At 33.5% G+C, this 18,341-nt stretch overlaps 1 protein-coding gene across 9 annotated transcripts in view; it reads left to right on the forward strand.

The window, feature by feature from the left end:
- The first annotated feature begins 1,579 nt into the window (after positions 1 to 1,579).
- mmd (mind-meld) overlaps positions 1,580 to 18,341 on the forward strand; it is a 158,270-nt gene continuing 141,508 nt past the window's right edge. For all 9 annotated transcript variants that reach the window (XM_065344029.1, XM_065344024.1, XM_065344020.1 and 6 more), the window contains exon 1: positions 1,580 to 2,080. In XM_065344029.1, the coding sequence (XP_065200101.1) occupies positions 1,987 to 2,080 (94 nt within the window). In that variant the 5' untranslated portion in view covers positions 1,580 to 1,986. The remainder of the gene's footprint in view (positions 2,081 to 18,341) is intronic.

An 18,341-nucleotide genomic window follows, 5' to 3' on the forward strand; every position in this document is an offset into this window, starting at 1 on the left:
TAAATTTTGGTAAATTGGTAAATTTTGGTAAATTGGTAAATTTTGGTAAATTGGTGAATTTTGGTAAATTGGTAAATGTTGGTAAATTGGTAAATTTCAGTAAATAGCTAAATTTCAATTCTGGATAAAAATTAAGCCATTAAAAACCTCTAAATTTTGGTAAATCGGTAAATTTAGGTAAATTGGTAAATTTAGGTAAATTGGTAAATTTTGGTAAATAGGTAAATTTTGGTAAATAGGTAAATTTTGGTAAATTGGTAAATTTTGGTAAATCGGTAAATTTTGGTAAATTGGTAAATTTTGGTAAATTGGTAAATTGGTAAATTTCGGTAAATAGGTAAATTTTGGTAAATAGGTAAATTTCAGTAAATACGTAAATTTCGGTAAATAGGTAAATTGGTAAATTTTGGTAAATTGGTAAATTTTGGTAAATAGCTAAATTTCGGTAAATTGGTAAATTTCGGTAATAATTTTGTTTTTTGTCAACAATTTTCCTGATATATTATTCCACTTGTAATATGACGGTTACGTCTTCATGAGTACGCTAATTATTATTTGAAAATCAATTTCAAAAAGTGTAATATGATGGCTACTTATGATTGACTATTTTATTTTGTCGCTGTTTTCGACTTTTCGTATTCATTAAATCGGTAAATTTGGGTACTTCCGCGCATTTTGAAAAATTGGTAAATTTTTAAGTAATGTCTGGTAAATTACTGAGATAAATGTTGGTAAATTACTGGTGTATATTTAGAGCAAAGTCGGTTGATCTTGCGAACTGCGCAAGATGTTTTTTTTTTTGTATTCTTTGTCAACAATTTAGGTACCTACGTTATTTTCAATACATATAAACGAATAAAACCAAACAATTGTTCAGGGAAGCGAAAAAATTATAGCACAATGAAAAAATAACGACAATTTTTCGGGCAAAAAATGAATATGTTTCCCCTTCCAACCTCTCAATTTTTCAAAAAAAATATACGTCAAGTCTCAATACAAGGCCGACCGATTTCGCAAAAAAAAAAAAAATTGCTGATTTGTTCAATACTAACACTGAAAGTGTATTTTCATTTCGAAACCCCCCTCTTCCTTTACTCCTCATGCCGAAAGAATAATTTGTACTTATGTTAGATTGAAGGTTGAATGTTGGAATCGAATCCGGCTTTGGTGAAATAACCACGCTGATACCGTTCGTCGTCCGATTCGAAAATGATACCAATTTCGCGTTACCCTTTTCAGCGATTTTATCTGTTTACTTTTCAAAGCAGCTTCGAAATGATTTCGAAAACACGCGCTCAAAACTCATCGTGTGGGGTATTTTTATAAATTCGATCGAATCGCGGCGCGTTTACGAGAAAATAATAATTTTTTCTCGATATCGTTAAATATTTCAACATTTAAATCGAATTCGAAATCGGCGCTCTCTGTATTCTCAACAGCCTCATCTTGCTCGGTTCAGTTGTGAACGCGGCTCCGGCTCCTGCTTCGCGGCGGCTGCTGAAATTGATGTTTTTTGAGCAAGCGTGAAATACGTCAACTACGCTCGTAGCAAAACTCCGCCCTTGGAATTGGTGTATTGCTCAGTTAGTCGGTGATATTCGTCGACTGTGGTTTGCATTGTGAGCAGGATGAGCAAGGCACGAATCTCGAATGAATCCTTAAACCAGGTTAATCAGCGATTTAGTTGCTCATTAGTTTGGAATTGTTTACAAAAGTGATTCGCCGATTTTCGCACAGAGCGCGGGAGCTGTACGTATTTTTCGGGCGAGTTTTTCGCGAGGCTGCACACGATACACACCTCGCACCGCCGGTGGACATTTTTCGCATTCGGAATGATTTCCATTTCGTGAGAAATTTTATCACTGTAGCGCAGTCTGTCGCTAGATTTTGATAAGGGTTGTTCCATTTTTCGTTAGTTATGTTGGTCGTTCAGTACTAGTCATGAAATTATCGAGTAATGTGTTTTATTCTTCACCGGTATGAATAATGTGGTATCTAATGCAAGTAGTGGTGTTTTGGATTTTATTGATCACCGATGAATACTATTCGGCGTTTTCTTCTTACACATTCGATAAAAGAGGTAAGTACGATTTACATCTCCAAGCTTTGCTATGAAATGTTCATTTTTAATGGGTGGTACGAGTAACTGGCTCGGTTCGTATTGATATTGAAGTTCGATTTATAGAAATCTAACGATCACTTTACGAAACATTTTAAGACTTTTTTTTTTTTTTGATCATCGGTACCTTTTATGGTATTCGTACGAACCATAAATAGGTATCGAGTAGGTGGTAATTTCGTCAAACCACGCATTTCCAATCGTAAAACTTATTCCCATTCGTGTTGTGTCTTTTTAAGTTCACTTTACCAATTCGTGTAAATATTTCTTGGGGTTTTAATCCAAAATCTATCACAACCTTGGAGTAAACTTGATGAAAAACGAAGGATGTTGCTTTCTTCGATGATAAGTTTATCTTGTCATTAAACTTGAATTTTGTTATGTAACATCATTCTGTTTAAATGATTAGGTAATTTGAATCGTTTTCAATGTATCCACTAGAGTATTTATGTACTTAGAGAAGATAGAACTAAAATCCACTTGTCAAATATTATGACTTGATAAGTTTTATCAGTCGTTTTTCTGATCAATACTTACTCAAATAGGGATCCATCCGAATAAATGATGTGATAAAAATGCGAACATAGTACTCGTCCAAATCATCTTTTCATGCAGATGAAACTGAAGCATGTATTTATGCAACACCAAATTCATTTATGCACATGTGGTTGTAATACTTACATGTGACAGGGGCTATAAGATATACTTATACATAAGTATCTCGACAACTGAAAATTTTCATGGGTGAAAAATTGAGTGAATGGAGAAAGAGCATTTTTTGGACATTGATCCCAGTTTATTATTATTTTATGTGGCGATGATGTTTGGTCGCGAATTGGGTAGGTATGTTTATAGTCGTGATTCGTGAGATCGTTGTTCGTGAAAACAAGTAAAGTTGTTATTATTGTAATCAAATTAATTATTGATTTGTAAATACGACTGTGAAATTTTTAAAAATATTGATTAAAATCTAAAAATTTGAATTTTATTTTGCTGCAATTTCGCGAGAAGGAGAATTTCAAAAAAATCACAAAATCAAAACGTTTTAGCACCAAAAACCAAAACTGAAATTAAAACTGAAATGTTGCGGAATTGAAACCAAAACTTAAAACGTTTGAAACATATTATACCCTTGCTTCTGCAGCGTGTAGGTAGGATAAATATTACCTACTCATTAAAACTCTGTAAGTATTGCATGATTATACCAAGTACGTAGCAGAAACACCATGTTTATCAAGTTGCGGTACAAGCAAGTACATCACGAGTAGGTGTACCGGTACCCATATTTTTGTTCGCGAGAAAGGGATGAGAAAAAATGAAACAGTGTACTAAGTGTCTGTGTAGGCAGCATTTGTAGTAAGTAAATATGTGGGCATAAGAAGTGGAAATTCTCAAAACATGTTAAGGCGTTGTAAATCAAATCTATATAAATAAGATTTGCAGCAATCAAGAACAAAGTTTTAGAATTTCATTTAAACTTTATAAGATGTTTGTTTCTAAATCCTAAATTAATTATTTGATTGTTTCGAAGAACTTGTGTTAGTTGGAAAAATTCTTTAAAAATAGTTCGAATATAGCAATTAGGTCGGCGTGTAACTTGTAATGAAGAAAATTTCATTCATGATTAACTTATTTGTAGTACGAATCCGAGAAGATAATACGAGTAGATATACCTACCTTTCTACATAAAATAACAAAATTGAACATCGTCATTTTGGAATTCGTATTTACTTATTTCGATTGCATACTTTTTATGCGAATGAGTACTCAACAATGAATTAATTCATCCTCATCTAACATTGTAAAAAAATCTATGCCTACTTAGATACCTATGCATGTAGGGTAGGTACTCGAAACCCGAACTTCAATCATTTTAATCTGGTCAAAATATACTAATTATTCGAATTCAAAATCCTGTCAACTTCAGACGCAAGCTTACAAAAATATTATACAGCCAAAAACTAAACGTAATAAGTATTGTGTTTATTGCACAGTTTTCTGTTTGCGAGGGGAAAAAAGTGAGATATAAAAAGCAAAAGCACGTAGAAACGTTAAGTTAATATATCGCTGTGATACTTGGTCTTCTAAAACGGAGCAAAGTTCATGACAAAAATTTTTACACAATCTGGGTGATAACTTGCTCTCAGTAAAAATAATGTTTGGAATTCGTGCAGAATTCGTATCGTTCCTTTCAAACGGATGAGGTGTTGTAAGGAACACCTACAGGCGAATGGTAACTGATGTCTTTAATGATAGGCACCATACAAAAAGCGAGCTCGCAGGCCATATTCCTTCTCTTTTAAGGATTCGATATCTCGAACAAGATCGAAATCTTTTAAATTGTTAAAATAATACGCTCGTCCAACGTTGAAATGGGGCAATTATTCTATCGTTTCGAATTAAAGTCGTTCAGATGGAGTTACTGGAAAAGATTTGATGCGAAAGTTGAGAAATGTTCTATACTACGAGTACCTTACTGCGTCTTATAACTTCGCAATAAAAATACCTACTTCTAAAGTAGGTAAATCAAAAAACTTCATTTGGAACATTGAACTTGATTTTTAATAGCTTTAAACCTATCTCAGCCACTACCTAATAACGTTGGTTCACCAACCCCACTTTTAACCATGTGTATGGCCATCATTAAAATGGCAATTTTCACTATTTCAAAGCTTCATAGGTAGATATAATTTTCAACTGAAGTAAAAAAAACAAAAATCCTTACTCTCTCTTTGTTAACCAAACGGTCGTAAAATTAATCAGCTTTACAAAATGTATCACATAATGAACCAACATTTTAAGTTTCAAAGTTTGAACTTAATCTGTTTATGCTTCCACCGGAGTTATCGTGTCACAAAAAAAAGACAAAGTCTAACCCAAGTGATTATGATAGCGAACGAAGTCCCGAGAACAGTGCAAAAAAGTTGAAAAGATATTTTCCCGGAAATTGTTCTAAAATTGATACCAACAGCGAAAAATCCTATTACAAATTACGATGAAAATGCCTTCTCTTTCGCGTTGAATTTTTTTCACTCTGCTTCCCTTTCCGGCAAAAATTCGCAAAAAAAAATCGATAAATAATTATATTATTTTAGATGATGTAATTTACGGCGAACGGTGGATTATTAGATGGGTCAATAGGTCATTCTTCTTCTCTACTTTATTAACTGGCTCTATAAACACATAATAATGAAATTTTTAGTCTCATTTTAGAAGAATCCGCATTCCGCAACCAACTCGAATCTACGAAGAAATTGCCAGTAGCTTCAATTCCATATGATTTTAATTTTGAATCGTGTGAATAAAGTTATTGGGTAGGTACCTAAAAAGTGACATTCTCTGTTGTTGGAATGAGCGTTCCTCCCCCCCCCCTCCCCAAACAAATCTCATGTATGTATTACCTACTTTTATCCGGAATTTTTTCACGGAATCCATCAATTTTTATTTCTTTAGTGAAAATAATCTTGGGACCATTTTGGGCTATTTGGAAAATGAAACGCTCGAAACTTTTAGGTGATTTGCATGAAGCTTGAACAAAGAGTTTTTACTACAAAAATGATAAGAACTAAAGTTATAAAACATTAAATTTCAAATTGCTTTAACATCTTTAGTTTTTTTCCAGGAGGCTTCATTTTCGAGATATATTTGCAAAAAACCACATTGTCTAAAATTGAAAATGGGATGCTTAAGTAAAGCTTGATTTGCTCTGAAAAAGTGAATGGCGAACGAAGGGTTTCACAAATAAAAGATACCGATTTAAGAACTGAAGTTTTGGAAATTGAACTTCCCATAATTTTTATTGTTTTATTATTTTTTTTAGAGGCTTCATGCTCTGCATTTCAAGGGATATTAATTGTGCTCGGTACCAGTGCCGAAAACAGTATTGCACTTTTGATGGTATGAAAAAATTCAATAATATAAAAAAACTAAATGGCGTTTTTCGATACCTATTTTTGAAAAAATAATTTCTAGATTGAAAATAAGTGCAAAATTACCCTAAGAAATTCCAAAAAAAATTGTCCCTTATTTTAGAAGCATTTTATCAGTGGTACCTATCTACTTAGGATCTTAGAAGAAAGACAAATCAAGTTTCTTTTCTCGCCTAAGTAAATGTGATCTGTCACGAGAAAACCAGGTTAGTGTACAAAACGTAAATTTTACAGGACGGACATTTGAAGTTTTGAATCTTTGTGTTCGGCGATCTAAGATTCGTAGGTCTCTGAAACTTGGACCACTTTTGGCCACAAGGGGTGCCAACATGACCTGACATTTTTTTTTCAAAATCAGGGTTGCCAAAGGCCAATAATCGACATTTCCCTAAATCGATTTTTTCGTTTTTTTAAAATTTTGCGCCAAAAATTTCGCGAAAACTACTAAGAATGAATTATTAATATAAAATAAAGTTATTTATTGAGTTTTTCAATTTTTTCAAAAATTTTGTTCAAGGTGAAAAGAGTTGATTTTTTCAGCTTAAGCCTCATTCAAATTTCAATAAAATGGCACTAATCCTCCAAATGTGGGCCGATTGCCCCAAAAATTTGCATATTGACTCCCCGAACATACCTTTCAAGAAAATGACAAAAAAAATTTTTTCAATTTTTTTTTGTAGTTGCTCTATTTTTTCAACTTTGAATTTAGGGTCAAAAGAATCGTTCGCGAACGTTTTAACCACCACAGGCGGATTCTGCACACTAAGTACTACCAATATCCATAAAAAAAAAACAAATCGATTTTTTGGACACTATAACCTGGTTTTCTCGTGACAGACCACAAATACGAAGAGAACAAATTTGCAAAAAATAGTTTATGTAGACATAGTTTTGTAAAAATTAACATAAAAATCATGAAATTAAAAAAAAAAAATGTAACATAAAGGTTAAAGGTATTTCATGATGATACTAGCAAAATATTTGATACAAGAATTTAAAAAATGCAATTTTTTTTCTGTAAATTTGTTGCCTATTTCAGCAAGAGAGAGATTTCATTCGTCCTTGTAAACAAATAAATTACTACTACAGTAGGGAAAAAACATTCTAAACTATTTTATAAGGTAATTTTGTGCTTACTTTTTCAAAATAAATAATATGTAGTTATTTTCTCAAAAATATTTTTGATGTACATCAAAAAACATCATTACATTTTTTAATATGACGTTCTATATAAAAAGGGTTAATTTTGAGCAATTTTATCTCATTGACTTCATCTTATAGTATCTATATTATTTTCTAATTCCAATTTTTCAATCTAATTTTTTCTCATCTTTGAAAGTGGCAACGAAACCGTAGACAAATAGCCCTTAAAATGCAGCACAAAACGAAAAAAGTACATAGCGTCAAGTTAATAAGAACCTCCCAGTACTAAAATAGTTTGAAATTTCAATTTGTGGCTATTTTGAAAACATTCAAAAATGTCCCTTCCATCCATCAAAAAATCGCGTAGACCTCCAGTTCGCACCATTTGTCATCGTTTTATGACCTGATCGACGTGCAAAATATGAAAAAAAAATCAATGACTCATCGTGCACATTTTGGCTGATTTTGGCTTAAAACGACCCTGCGATAATGAAAAGTTCAACTTTTAATTAACCTGAAAGTTCAGTTTTGTGTGTTTTAAATTTTGGTTGCTAATTTTTAATTTTCCTCGTATTTTCTTTAAATTTAAATCCTCGCAAACGAATTTGCTCTAAATTTAACAAGTTCTGACGAAATACAAGCCATCAAAGTTTGACAGTTTTGAGGTAGTGAGGAGGGCGAGCTGAAGGGAATAATTATTATTTCACGAGACTACCGAATGGAATTTGTAAAATAAAATCAATCGAAATCGAAGGTTCCGACATGATTTCTAGTAATTAATTCGCTCCTTTTATTGCGTGAAACTTTAATTAATCTGGTTCAACGGCGAACTGATTATGCAAATCTATTAACATGGGACTGTTTTCAACAACTGACGAGTTAGTTTTTGTGAAATCCGTTCTCAACTATGATATCTGAGAAAGTTGATTTATCTACGCCAGTATTTCACATAGAACAGTCCCCTCACCCAATTCTTCAATAAATTTCTCCCAATTCTCCCCTTTCTCTAAAGAGTGGGGTTTTTGGCGAGTTTTTTGTCAAAAAAGTATCTACAACAGCGATAATTACCACGTACCTTCATAAAGTAATTTTTCTCCGCATTTTAACACGTATATCCGAGAAAAATTGTTATGATTAATTTACACGTAACATTTATCAAATATCCAAGCATCAAACTTTGCTCGTCCTGAATATTTTTTTTTTTTTTTTAACGAGACGAGATATTTTATCTCGCTACAAAAGGCAGATGACCTTTTCCAAAGGCATAATTAAAAATAATGTATTCGTTTTTCTGTGTTTGAAAATGCAAATTTATGATAAATTTATTCGGTTATAAAATGCGAAAAATTAATTTCCACTATGACAGTGTAACGACAGATTCGAAGATTAATTTTTGCAACAAATCGTTGATGAACTCGGAGGTGACAAGCATTCAATTTTCCAAAACAACGTATTTCTACCACGACAATATAATTCTTTCAAGAAAAACGACCGTGTATCGGACACCTAATTCATTTTTAGGCTTTTTTTTTCGCTCTCTCCGTATTTTCTCAATAAAAAGGAAATTGAAGATCTGTGCAAGAACGCTCGTTCTTATAATACGAACCACTCGTAGGTAATTTCACGAACCGGTAAACTATTTACGAGTATACAACTGCGTCTGTCGGTCGCGTCGATAGGCAGGAAAAAATCCGAATTTTCTCTCATAAATGTTATAATATGGTACCTACACGAGACGAGGAAAAAAATCGCGTAACATATAGGTCGAAATTGTTCGTTCGCAAATGAAGATCTGCGAAAAAGTTTGCTGACAAATGTCGCACGCATAACGTCGTTTTAATCTCTACAAACGAATATTTCGGGCATGACGTCTCCTTTTTCGATGTGGAAAACTTGAGTACTCGTAGATATAGGCAAGGCACCGTACGCATTCGTTAGAGGTGCTTGTGTTAACACTTCCCGAAACAGAATTGCTATAGCTAGGTATTAATAAACAGGGTCGTGTTTTCTTGAGCGAATAGAGTTGTGGACCTGTTACCCGGGGCTTAAAATTTTCCATCCGATGCTAATACATTCGTCGTCGTCGTAGTTGTCGGCTCCTCGTATATGTACCAACTACTACCTACTATATACCTACATCTTTTTTTTTTTTCATCATTATTATTTGGAAATACTCGTACCTATATGCCGTTAAAGTAGTTCATTAATACCGGAGACGAAATAATTATCGCGAATAAGGAGCAGTTATATTATCATTATCGGGTTTTTGGGTCAACCTTTTTCTTTTACCATTGCTGCTTGTTTTAACTGGAAAATTTATACCGAGTGTTTTTATTCGAGCGTTATTCTATGGCTGTTTGAATTAACTATTTTAAACTTGTAATGTCCAATGTGCGTTTTTTTGTTCCGTTTTATTTTGTCTGTAAGCATTTTGAAATTAAAACTGCCGCCGTCGTTTTATTTCGTTAGTGGGTACTTACTTTTTATATTGCATATACATACATAAAGTACGTAGAAAAATATGGCGGAAAAAATATATATATGGGCTGGGTTATAAAGAAAAATTTCCAAGAGACGTTTCGGAATTTTTGAAAAAAAAAGTTTTTATATTTTTTTGGTATAAATTAAAAAGGGTGCTAAATTGAAAATGCCGCAGTGCCCCTATTTTTAGGCCTAAGTTATAGAAATCTACCGTGGAGAATTGTTTGGTATACGGATAAGTGTAGGTATACGTACGCTACCAATTTTTCGTGGAATAATCTCTTTATGCCTGCTCTTTTTACTGAACTATTGATAAACTGCAAATAAAAATCTTGAAATTAATATTGGCTCAGAATATGGTAGGTACCCTCGATTTTGAAGTCTTTCCTTAAAAAGATGACTCGCTACATTATTCTAATGTATTTTCAAGAGTTTTACGTTATCTCAGACTGTTTTCAACCAATAATTGACTCGAAACTTAGTGCGAGTGGTAACAAGGTACCTACTGAGGGGCAATGATCTCGAACTTTTCAACATTTTTGAGTTTCAACGATGACTTTGAAGTTTACTTTGAAAAATCAAAATCACTCAGGAACGTTGTTCAAATTCTGGAAAAGAGCCAAAAATAATTTTCATGTTTTTCGGTGTTTTCAACCGCTTGTTTCTTTTGCTAGGAATTTATTATGCTTAAATGGTTATAAATCATACTTACCTAATTTCAACAAAACTAATCTAGGTACCTAAGTACCTAGATCGCTAGAAAAGTTTTAGATAGTAAAGTTCATTTTGTAATTTTTAATGAATTTTTTAAACTTCAAAAAATTGTTGTCGAGACAAATTTTTTATAAAATACCTATATGTTTTTTCTAACGATGCGATAAATGAACGTTTAGGAGTAATTATTTTCATTTTGATACAGTGAGGGGACTGAACTGCTACAAGGAAATATTATAGTAATTTTCTCCTAATGTGGATTATCAGAAATATTCCTTAGGGAAGGAATATTTGCCGACTACCTGACTAGCTCATAGTTATGCAGCTTTATCTACCTCAATGCACAAAGTGAGATGTTGCAATACTATAAATAAAAATAGTCATCTCAGAACCAATTACTTATGGGTTTTTATTACAGATGTTATGTAATACAAGTAATTGAACAATATTATACCAACTGATTACAAGCAAGCCTAGGCTATAATTAATTTGAGTGTGAGATAGGTAGGATGTTTTGGACAGGCGGATGTTTTGGACAGTTGCTGGTTTGACGAGTTGGTTTGATTTTTTTTACGGGGTTTTCACTATTATGTGGCAATGTCATACCACAACTGATATTTGACAACATTTACCAGATACCAACTCGTGTGATAAAAATATTTCAGCTTTTGTTTTGAAGTGCTGTTTTTGGAAAAAAAATTTGTCTCACATTTTGAGCTTCAGAACCAAATTTGGAGCCATTAGGTATAGCTGATTTTTTTATTCTTGGCAAATTTTTGAAAGTGGTATGACGATATCCCTACTTTTCTCTACAAAAATCTTTTAAAGGGCCAGAGAGTAAGTTTTTGTCCTATGTTTGAGTTGAAGGAGCTAATATTAAATTTTGAAAAAGAAAGACGTTCTTGAATTTAAAAATGGTGGAGAAAATAGGTGGTGCATCGAAAAGCTGGCAGTTTTTTTTACCTAGGACGAAAGTTCTATGAAATTATTGATCTTCGGCCCCAAACTCGGTGAATTTACTGCTATCAATTGCAAGTAAAGTAGGTTAATACCTACTCAAAAACTCGTTTAGTTAAATTTGGCTCACTTTTGGTGAACTACCCATTTTGATGGGCAAAAATTTGATGCATTTTTTCTATTATTCGGGTAGCCTTAGCCGCCTTAGGTACCCTTTATTCTCTCAAGATTACTCGATTATAGGTTTTTATTCAAATTTCCAGATGGGTTTTCCACTGTAGGGACTTCCAATAAATTTGAAAGTAATTATTCGCTGTTTTAAAATCATGCATTCGGGGGACCATTTTTGATTTTTTCAAGGACTACATTGCGTTCAAAAAGTCACAAACTCCTCAAAATAATGGGAAAAGTTCTGTGTTTTTTCAGTAGGTAATGAAATAATAATTGGTACGGGAACGATTTTTCGGAAAGTTTGAGCAAGGGAAAAATAGTTTTTTCCCATAATTATCCAAATCTATTTCCAAATCGCAAAAGTCATAATTATGGTGATATGGAAAATTTCAAAAACTATCAGTTAGTTATAGGTACTTTTTCTGAAAGTTGATAAAATTAGAAGAGAAATGCCATTCCGAATTTACAGAAAAAATTGAACTTTGAATGTAGAAATCGAATTTTTTTTTTTGGAATGTACCTACTCTCAAAGTTTTTCCACTCAATCTTTTTGAAAAAAATTCCACATTCAGATACGAATATCTATTTATTTGATGTTCTCACCTTTGTCTTTGAAAAATTTGCACTTCATTCTCAAACACGAGATAATCCTCCATGCATATTATTATTTTTATTACTTAATCTGAAGCCGATAATTTGCGAAATATCATTTCTGAATCTAATTTACAGGGTGGCTCGCATGCCATGTCAAATAAAAAAAAACCCTGTTTTCTACTCACCAATACGAACAAAAAAATATATAAGGTACCTACCTACATGATAAGCCTATAAGCCTCGTATTACAAAGTTATTACCCAGGTGCCGAATAACCGATTTCAAAATGCACTAAAGTTCATAAAAATCAACCAACATACTCGTATTACCAAAAATTGTATAAAAGGGTATCAGTGCAAGTGCAACGTTGCCGCATCTGTTTAGCAGGGGGGGGGGGGGTTGGAACTTTTTGCAAAGAAATATTTTTCATTTCTCTTGATGAGTAGAATGCGTGTTTTTTTTCACATGACATGCGGGCCATCCTGTAGGTGTATCTATTGAAAAGTTGTGACTATAATACAGAAAATAGTATGGTATTTGAAAGGGCCAAAATTTAGCATCAAGACAATCTTCGACGAGAAAATATTCCAGCGGTGTTATTAACAATTTTATTAACTTTTGTTGGCGCGATAGAAAGTAAAATATAATTAATAAACCGTAGGTAGAGATACCTATACCTACGTGTCTCTCTATTCATTACAGCTAAGTAATCCGTACAGCAGATAGATACAATTCTCAAAAGTTTTCGTTCTACGATACGATATACGTTTAAAAGAAAGATACTTTTCCTTTGTTACATTCGATATGAGGCATTTTGAAAAATAACTTATTGAAAAATTTTCGAAATACGGCAACGCGATGCGATGTTTACAAGAAATGAAAGGAGTGTTTCGGTATTATTGATAAAATTCATATAGTGTGAATTTTTTCGTTTTTATCACTACAGCAAATATATTATACTTCAATGAGTTAGTAATGTGGTGTGAACAAACATTGAAAATGTAATGAAATACCGGTACTATATTCTGTTTTCAAACAGATATAGGTACCTATGAGTATCTTTGATAAATTGCATTTGCTTTGGATAGGCTTGCGTGTGAAACGATTAATAAAGATTCTTACCAACTTTTTCCCCTTTTTCTTTCTATCTGTCCACTTATCTTTCTTTCGTTCTTTTTTTAACAGTATAAAATTTTTTTTATTTTTAGTTCAGAAACGTCGATTATTGTTCGCCGTAAATACAGTATCCGTGTGAAAAAGTTAGCTTTTTTAGATACCTACTTCCTACATTACACTGACCAAACGAAGTTCACGTGTTGAAAAAATATACATAGAAAGATGAATTTCACTTTATGTTTAGGGGTTGACCTTCTAAACAACGTGGTAAAAGTTTCAACCCCTCTATAGTATAGGGTTGACCGTGTAAAAACTAAAAAGGCAATATGCAATAACTTGTGAAAAGTGGGTTTTCACCTAAATCTTCGCAGTGAACTGTACAAGAAAGAAATACTGTGTAAAGAAAAAGTTCCACTTTCAACTTTCCACCAAATAGGGTGGTCAAATGTTCAGTTTTTCTTAATGTTGCATTATCCGGTTAATGTGGGGTGAAACATAGAGCTTTTTTTAACGCGCAAGAGAGAGAAAGAGAATGAGTAGGAAAAAAAAGATAAAAATAACGATGAAAATTTATATGATTGCTGATTTCTATAATTGGCAATTTTAAAAATAAAACTAGTAAAAAACGAAGGTAACCCGAATAATAAAAAAATCATCCAAATTACCACACTTTCTTTCTATATAAATGCCCATTCGGCCATTCGAGTTGTCTGATGAGTATACTTTCTCATTACATGCCGCGAAATCGTAGTCTATAAACCATAAAACTTTATTAATTTGCGTGCATTTTTTAATTTCTTTTCCAAAGTAGGTACCTACCTACCTACGGATGTAGAAATAAACAACGTAAAAAAAGTGATTAAAAAATAAACAGACCGCGTTGTACTCGTAAAATGAACGAAAACGATGAAATACCCAAGATAGTGAAATGGCGAATAATAAAATCGTCTGTAAAGTAAAATAAAATAGAAAAATAATCCACCAAAATTCTTTTACAAACGTAGTTCTTGGTATCAATATCTGAAAAGGTACCAACATTAGGGAATACCATTGTGAAAAACTTACGAAGGATTACTTCTGTTTTGTTTTTAATTCACAAACTTGACGCTTTTTCTCTCCTTTTTTTTTGCTTCCGAATTGTTTACATTCCGGTAATTGGAATTATTTCTCGGTGTTTTTTTTGTCGCGTTCGTGTCCCTTTTTTTTACTGGAATGTCAATTAATTTTTTTTTCAAGGATGAATTTATTTTAAGTACCTTTTTTAAAAATTATGTCATGTTTTTTGCTCCTTTTTTTTCAACGTGGGAAAATTTATATCATCAGTTAATTTTAATTACTTAATTCAAAAATTTACTTTTTCAAAATAGGTATTTAAATGGATGTGGCTTGTTCTCAGATTAATTTTTTTATGATTTTATAATTAAAAGTAATCGGTTTGAACAAATTTACATGTAGGATTGATATATGCATTCATTAAGTAGAATGATGCCTACTTTAAATTTTATCTGTTTTTTATAACGTAATATGATTCATTAGTTCATTACTTGTCACATAAGAAATTTTTTTCATAAAATTACAAATGAACAAATCTGCACAATTTTCAGTTCAGTTTGGCAAGTTGCATTTTTGGGCCAAGTTTGAGCTCAATCAAACGAAGAAAATGATACTGTCGCTGAAATTCTCATTAACGTTAGAAATATCTGATTTGAGAAAATTATAGCTTCATTTGTTCATTATCAAGTACCAAGCACATTTTCTTCTTATTTCTCCTGAAAAGAACTTGAGGTACTCAGGTCTTTACAAGGCGCCATCTTTTTTGGGGAAGGAGGGAGAAAGCACCGATCCATGGAGTGCTCTATCCTTCTGACTCATTCTCATCTCCAGTATAGAAAGTTCCATTGATCACAATGGTCGAATAATTCGTCCTGGTAATACAGCAACCCAAAATACCTATGAAGTGTATAATTTGCCTATCCCAGAAATTTAAGGGAGATTTTCAACTGAAAATTTATGACCTGATTTATAGTGTTTGAAATTCTATAAATTAGGTTTTCTTCATACTTTGTTCTTGGTATTTAATTTTTATTTCGGCCTCAATCTTACCTACTCATTACTTTGAAATCTTTGAAATGTACCTATTTGTACAAAGAATACGAGTAAGTAGGTACTTCTTGTAATTCTTTTTTGAATGTCTAAATATCCATTTCATTGTAATTTCATCCTTCACTCGTTCGTTTTTTTTGCTACAAAGTGTGTATTGGAAAAGTCAACAACATTAGGAAATGATTTTCGTTGAGAAAATATCGCGTTTGTGTACTTTGGGTGGAGCATGAGTAAAAAGTCATTTGAATTCAAACGGAATATATTAAGAGAAAACAACACCATTGTAAACATAACGTTAAAACAAAGCTGGTAAGAATCAATACTTTTGAAACTAGACCAGTAATTCCAAAAAGGGCACCATATCACGATTCCGTTGTAAATTAAAACTCCAAGTTTCCCAAAATGCATTGTTTTTATTCGCAGATTAGTTCCTTCATTGTGCGATATTATTTTGTCAGTTTCATCGCGTGACTTTCGAGAGAGGGAATTATTGGATTAGATTGATTTGATTGATGAAAAGATTGAACAATTTTTTTCATAGTAAATTACAAGTAGGTACAGACAAAATTTTCAAATTCAGATTTATTGCATCGAAAGATGATTTTCCTAGCCACTTAGGTATACATACATACAAAATATATCCACTTTCACAATTCAGTATTAATTTTCATTTCATACTTATTTAAGGTTGAAGTTATACATTTTGATATCAAATGCACACTAGTTTTAAAAGCTCTCATTTGTATAGTAAATCATCGTGACACTAAAATTAACATAAAAACTGTGAAAAAAAACTCAAGTCACCAATTTAAACAAGACGATATAATGTATATTTTGGTACTTCGGATATAGCATATCGTAAATTTTTATTTCAATATGGTCAAAAAAGTTTACTTTTACGTTTTCTCTTCAATTTATTTAATCGTAGTTGTTCTATAACAACGTACAGCCTGTCTGATTTATGAAATTTACAATACTTTGGCCACTCTCAGTGTCTCGGATGATCAACAATGTCCATTTTCAGCCTTCCACACGGACCGGTGAAGATGAATTTTCGAAATGGATTACACGCACCTAATTTCGAACTATAGCTGCTTTCTTCCTTGACATTTTTTATTTTTATGTTTTAAACCAGCAGCTGTAAAAAACCATTTCTTTGGAAACTCGCTAAAAATTCAGTATTTCTTCTCCACACGCTTTAGAGCTTCATAAAACGAAAATTTATGATTTTTGTTGATATTCGATTCTCCGATAAAAAAAAATAAAAAGTTGATGTTCGGACCTACCTGTTCGACCTACTCGTTTTAGCCATTCGATGTGTTGGCTACTGATCGATGCCGCGGCTCTTCCCGGCACATTTACGTGTATTTTTCGTTCTTAGTGTTAGTAATGATAAAATTTCCGATTCAAGATGTAATTAGGTAATTATGTCGCTATTTTTATTAATTAAAAGGTTAAAATCGATCGTTTCGAGTTATTAATGCGTTCTAGTACCTTCAAAGATTCTATTCTCTTCTAATTGAGTTTAAATTATGCGATTTTCGAGTTAGGAAGATTCTACTATCTTCATTATGGTGACCTCGCGACGTGATTAAAAGCAACATTTCCAGTTCCGATACCAGGTACTTTACTCAGTGTTTATACTCAACTATGGCTCCTCCAGCTCGTCAAACCGCTGAAGGTGTTCGAAGACTCCGAGACAATACGAAAGCAACTCTACTTGCTCATCAGACATGGGCTCAAAGCGCCTCGGAGAAATCTACAAGGGAGATACAAAGACGAATTCAGCAGATCGACGCAAAGTATGCTGAGATTACAGCACTCAACGATGAGTTATTACTGTTAGACGCGGATGAAACAAGTGAGTTTATTATCGAGATGGAAGCGATTTATCTCGAATTAATATCCAAATTAGAAACTATACTAGATGGTCGTGTGACAAATGATGTAGAGAATAATTCCGCTATGGGCTCTGAGTACCGTAGTTGTCACGACGATGCGCCAACCGTTCGCCTGCCAAAACGCAATCTACCACAGTTCAGTGATAAGACCGAAGATTGGCCAAGCTTTTACCAACGGTTTACATCCAGTTTACGCTCCTCCAGGCTTACAGATTTTGATCGTTTCGAATACTTGCTAGATTGTGTTAAAGGTGAGGCTTACGATTTAATCAAAGGAATACCTTTACTTGAAGAAAACTACCAGTCAGCAATCAAGGTTCTACGCAAACGCTTCGAGAATAGACGCCTGAATCTACGCCTGTTCCTGAACAAGTTGTTCCAGTTACCTTCTGCAGCAGACAGTGATCCGGATTCTCTTCGTAAGCTGATTACTACTATCACCTGTACGGTTCGTGCTCTCGAGAACATGGATTTTAAGCTCGACCTACTCTCCAGCGAATTAATCAGCCAGCTTGTCGTTACGAAACTCGATAAGCGTACCCGTGAGCTTTGGGAAATGACCTTGAGCGAAGAGTTAGCCAAAGCGAACAAAACCGAAGAGGAGCCAGACGACAATAAACCTAGCTCGTATACCCAGTTGATGGAATTCTTAGAACTCAGACTACGTGTGCTCTCCTCTGTTTTCATTGGCGATCGTCCGAAGAAAGAATCGAGCGAGGTGAAATCTCAACGTACTCGTACTGCAGCGTTAGTTACTACTACCACAACAGCCAACGGAACGCCGAATACGCCACCTCCGAATTCAGCTGGTTCACCCCAGACTACAGCAGCTCCTCGTTCCTGCCCGTGTTGCAACCAGATACATCCGTTGTACCAGTGTGCCAACTTCAAAGCTCTCAGTATTGCAGATCGCTACAAAAAGGTTCGAGATGAACGATTGTGCGTGAACTGCTTCTCAAAGGGTCATTACGCAGCCCAATGTCGTTCGATTCACTGTCGGCAGTGCAACAAGCTCCATCATACGTTACTACACTCAGAGTCTACCGTCGACCCGCCGAAGCCTCCGCCTACTGATCCGTCATCCGGTACCGGACCTCAACCGAATGCAGGTCC

This window comes from Planococcus citri, chromosome 1, assembly GCF_950023065.1.
Source record: "Planococcus citri chromosome 1, ihPlaCitr1.1, whole genome shotgun sequence".
Classification (NCBI taxonomy): Eukaryota; Metazoa; Arthropoda; class Insecta; order Hemiptera; family Pseudococcidae; genus Planococcus; species Planococcus citri.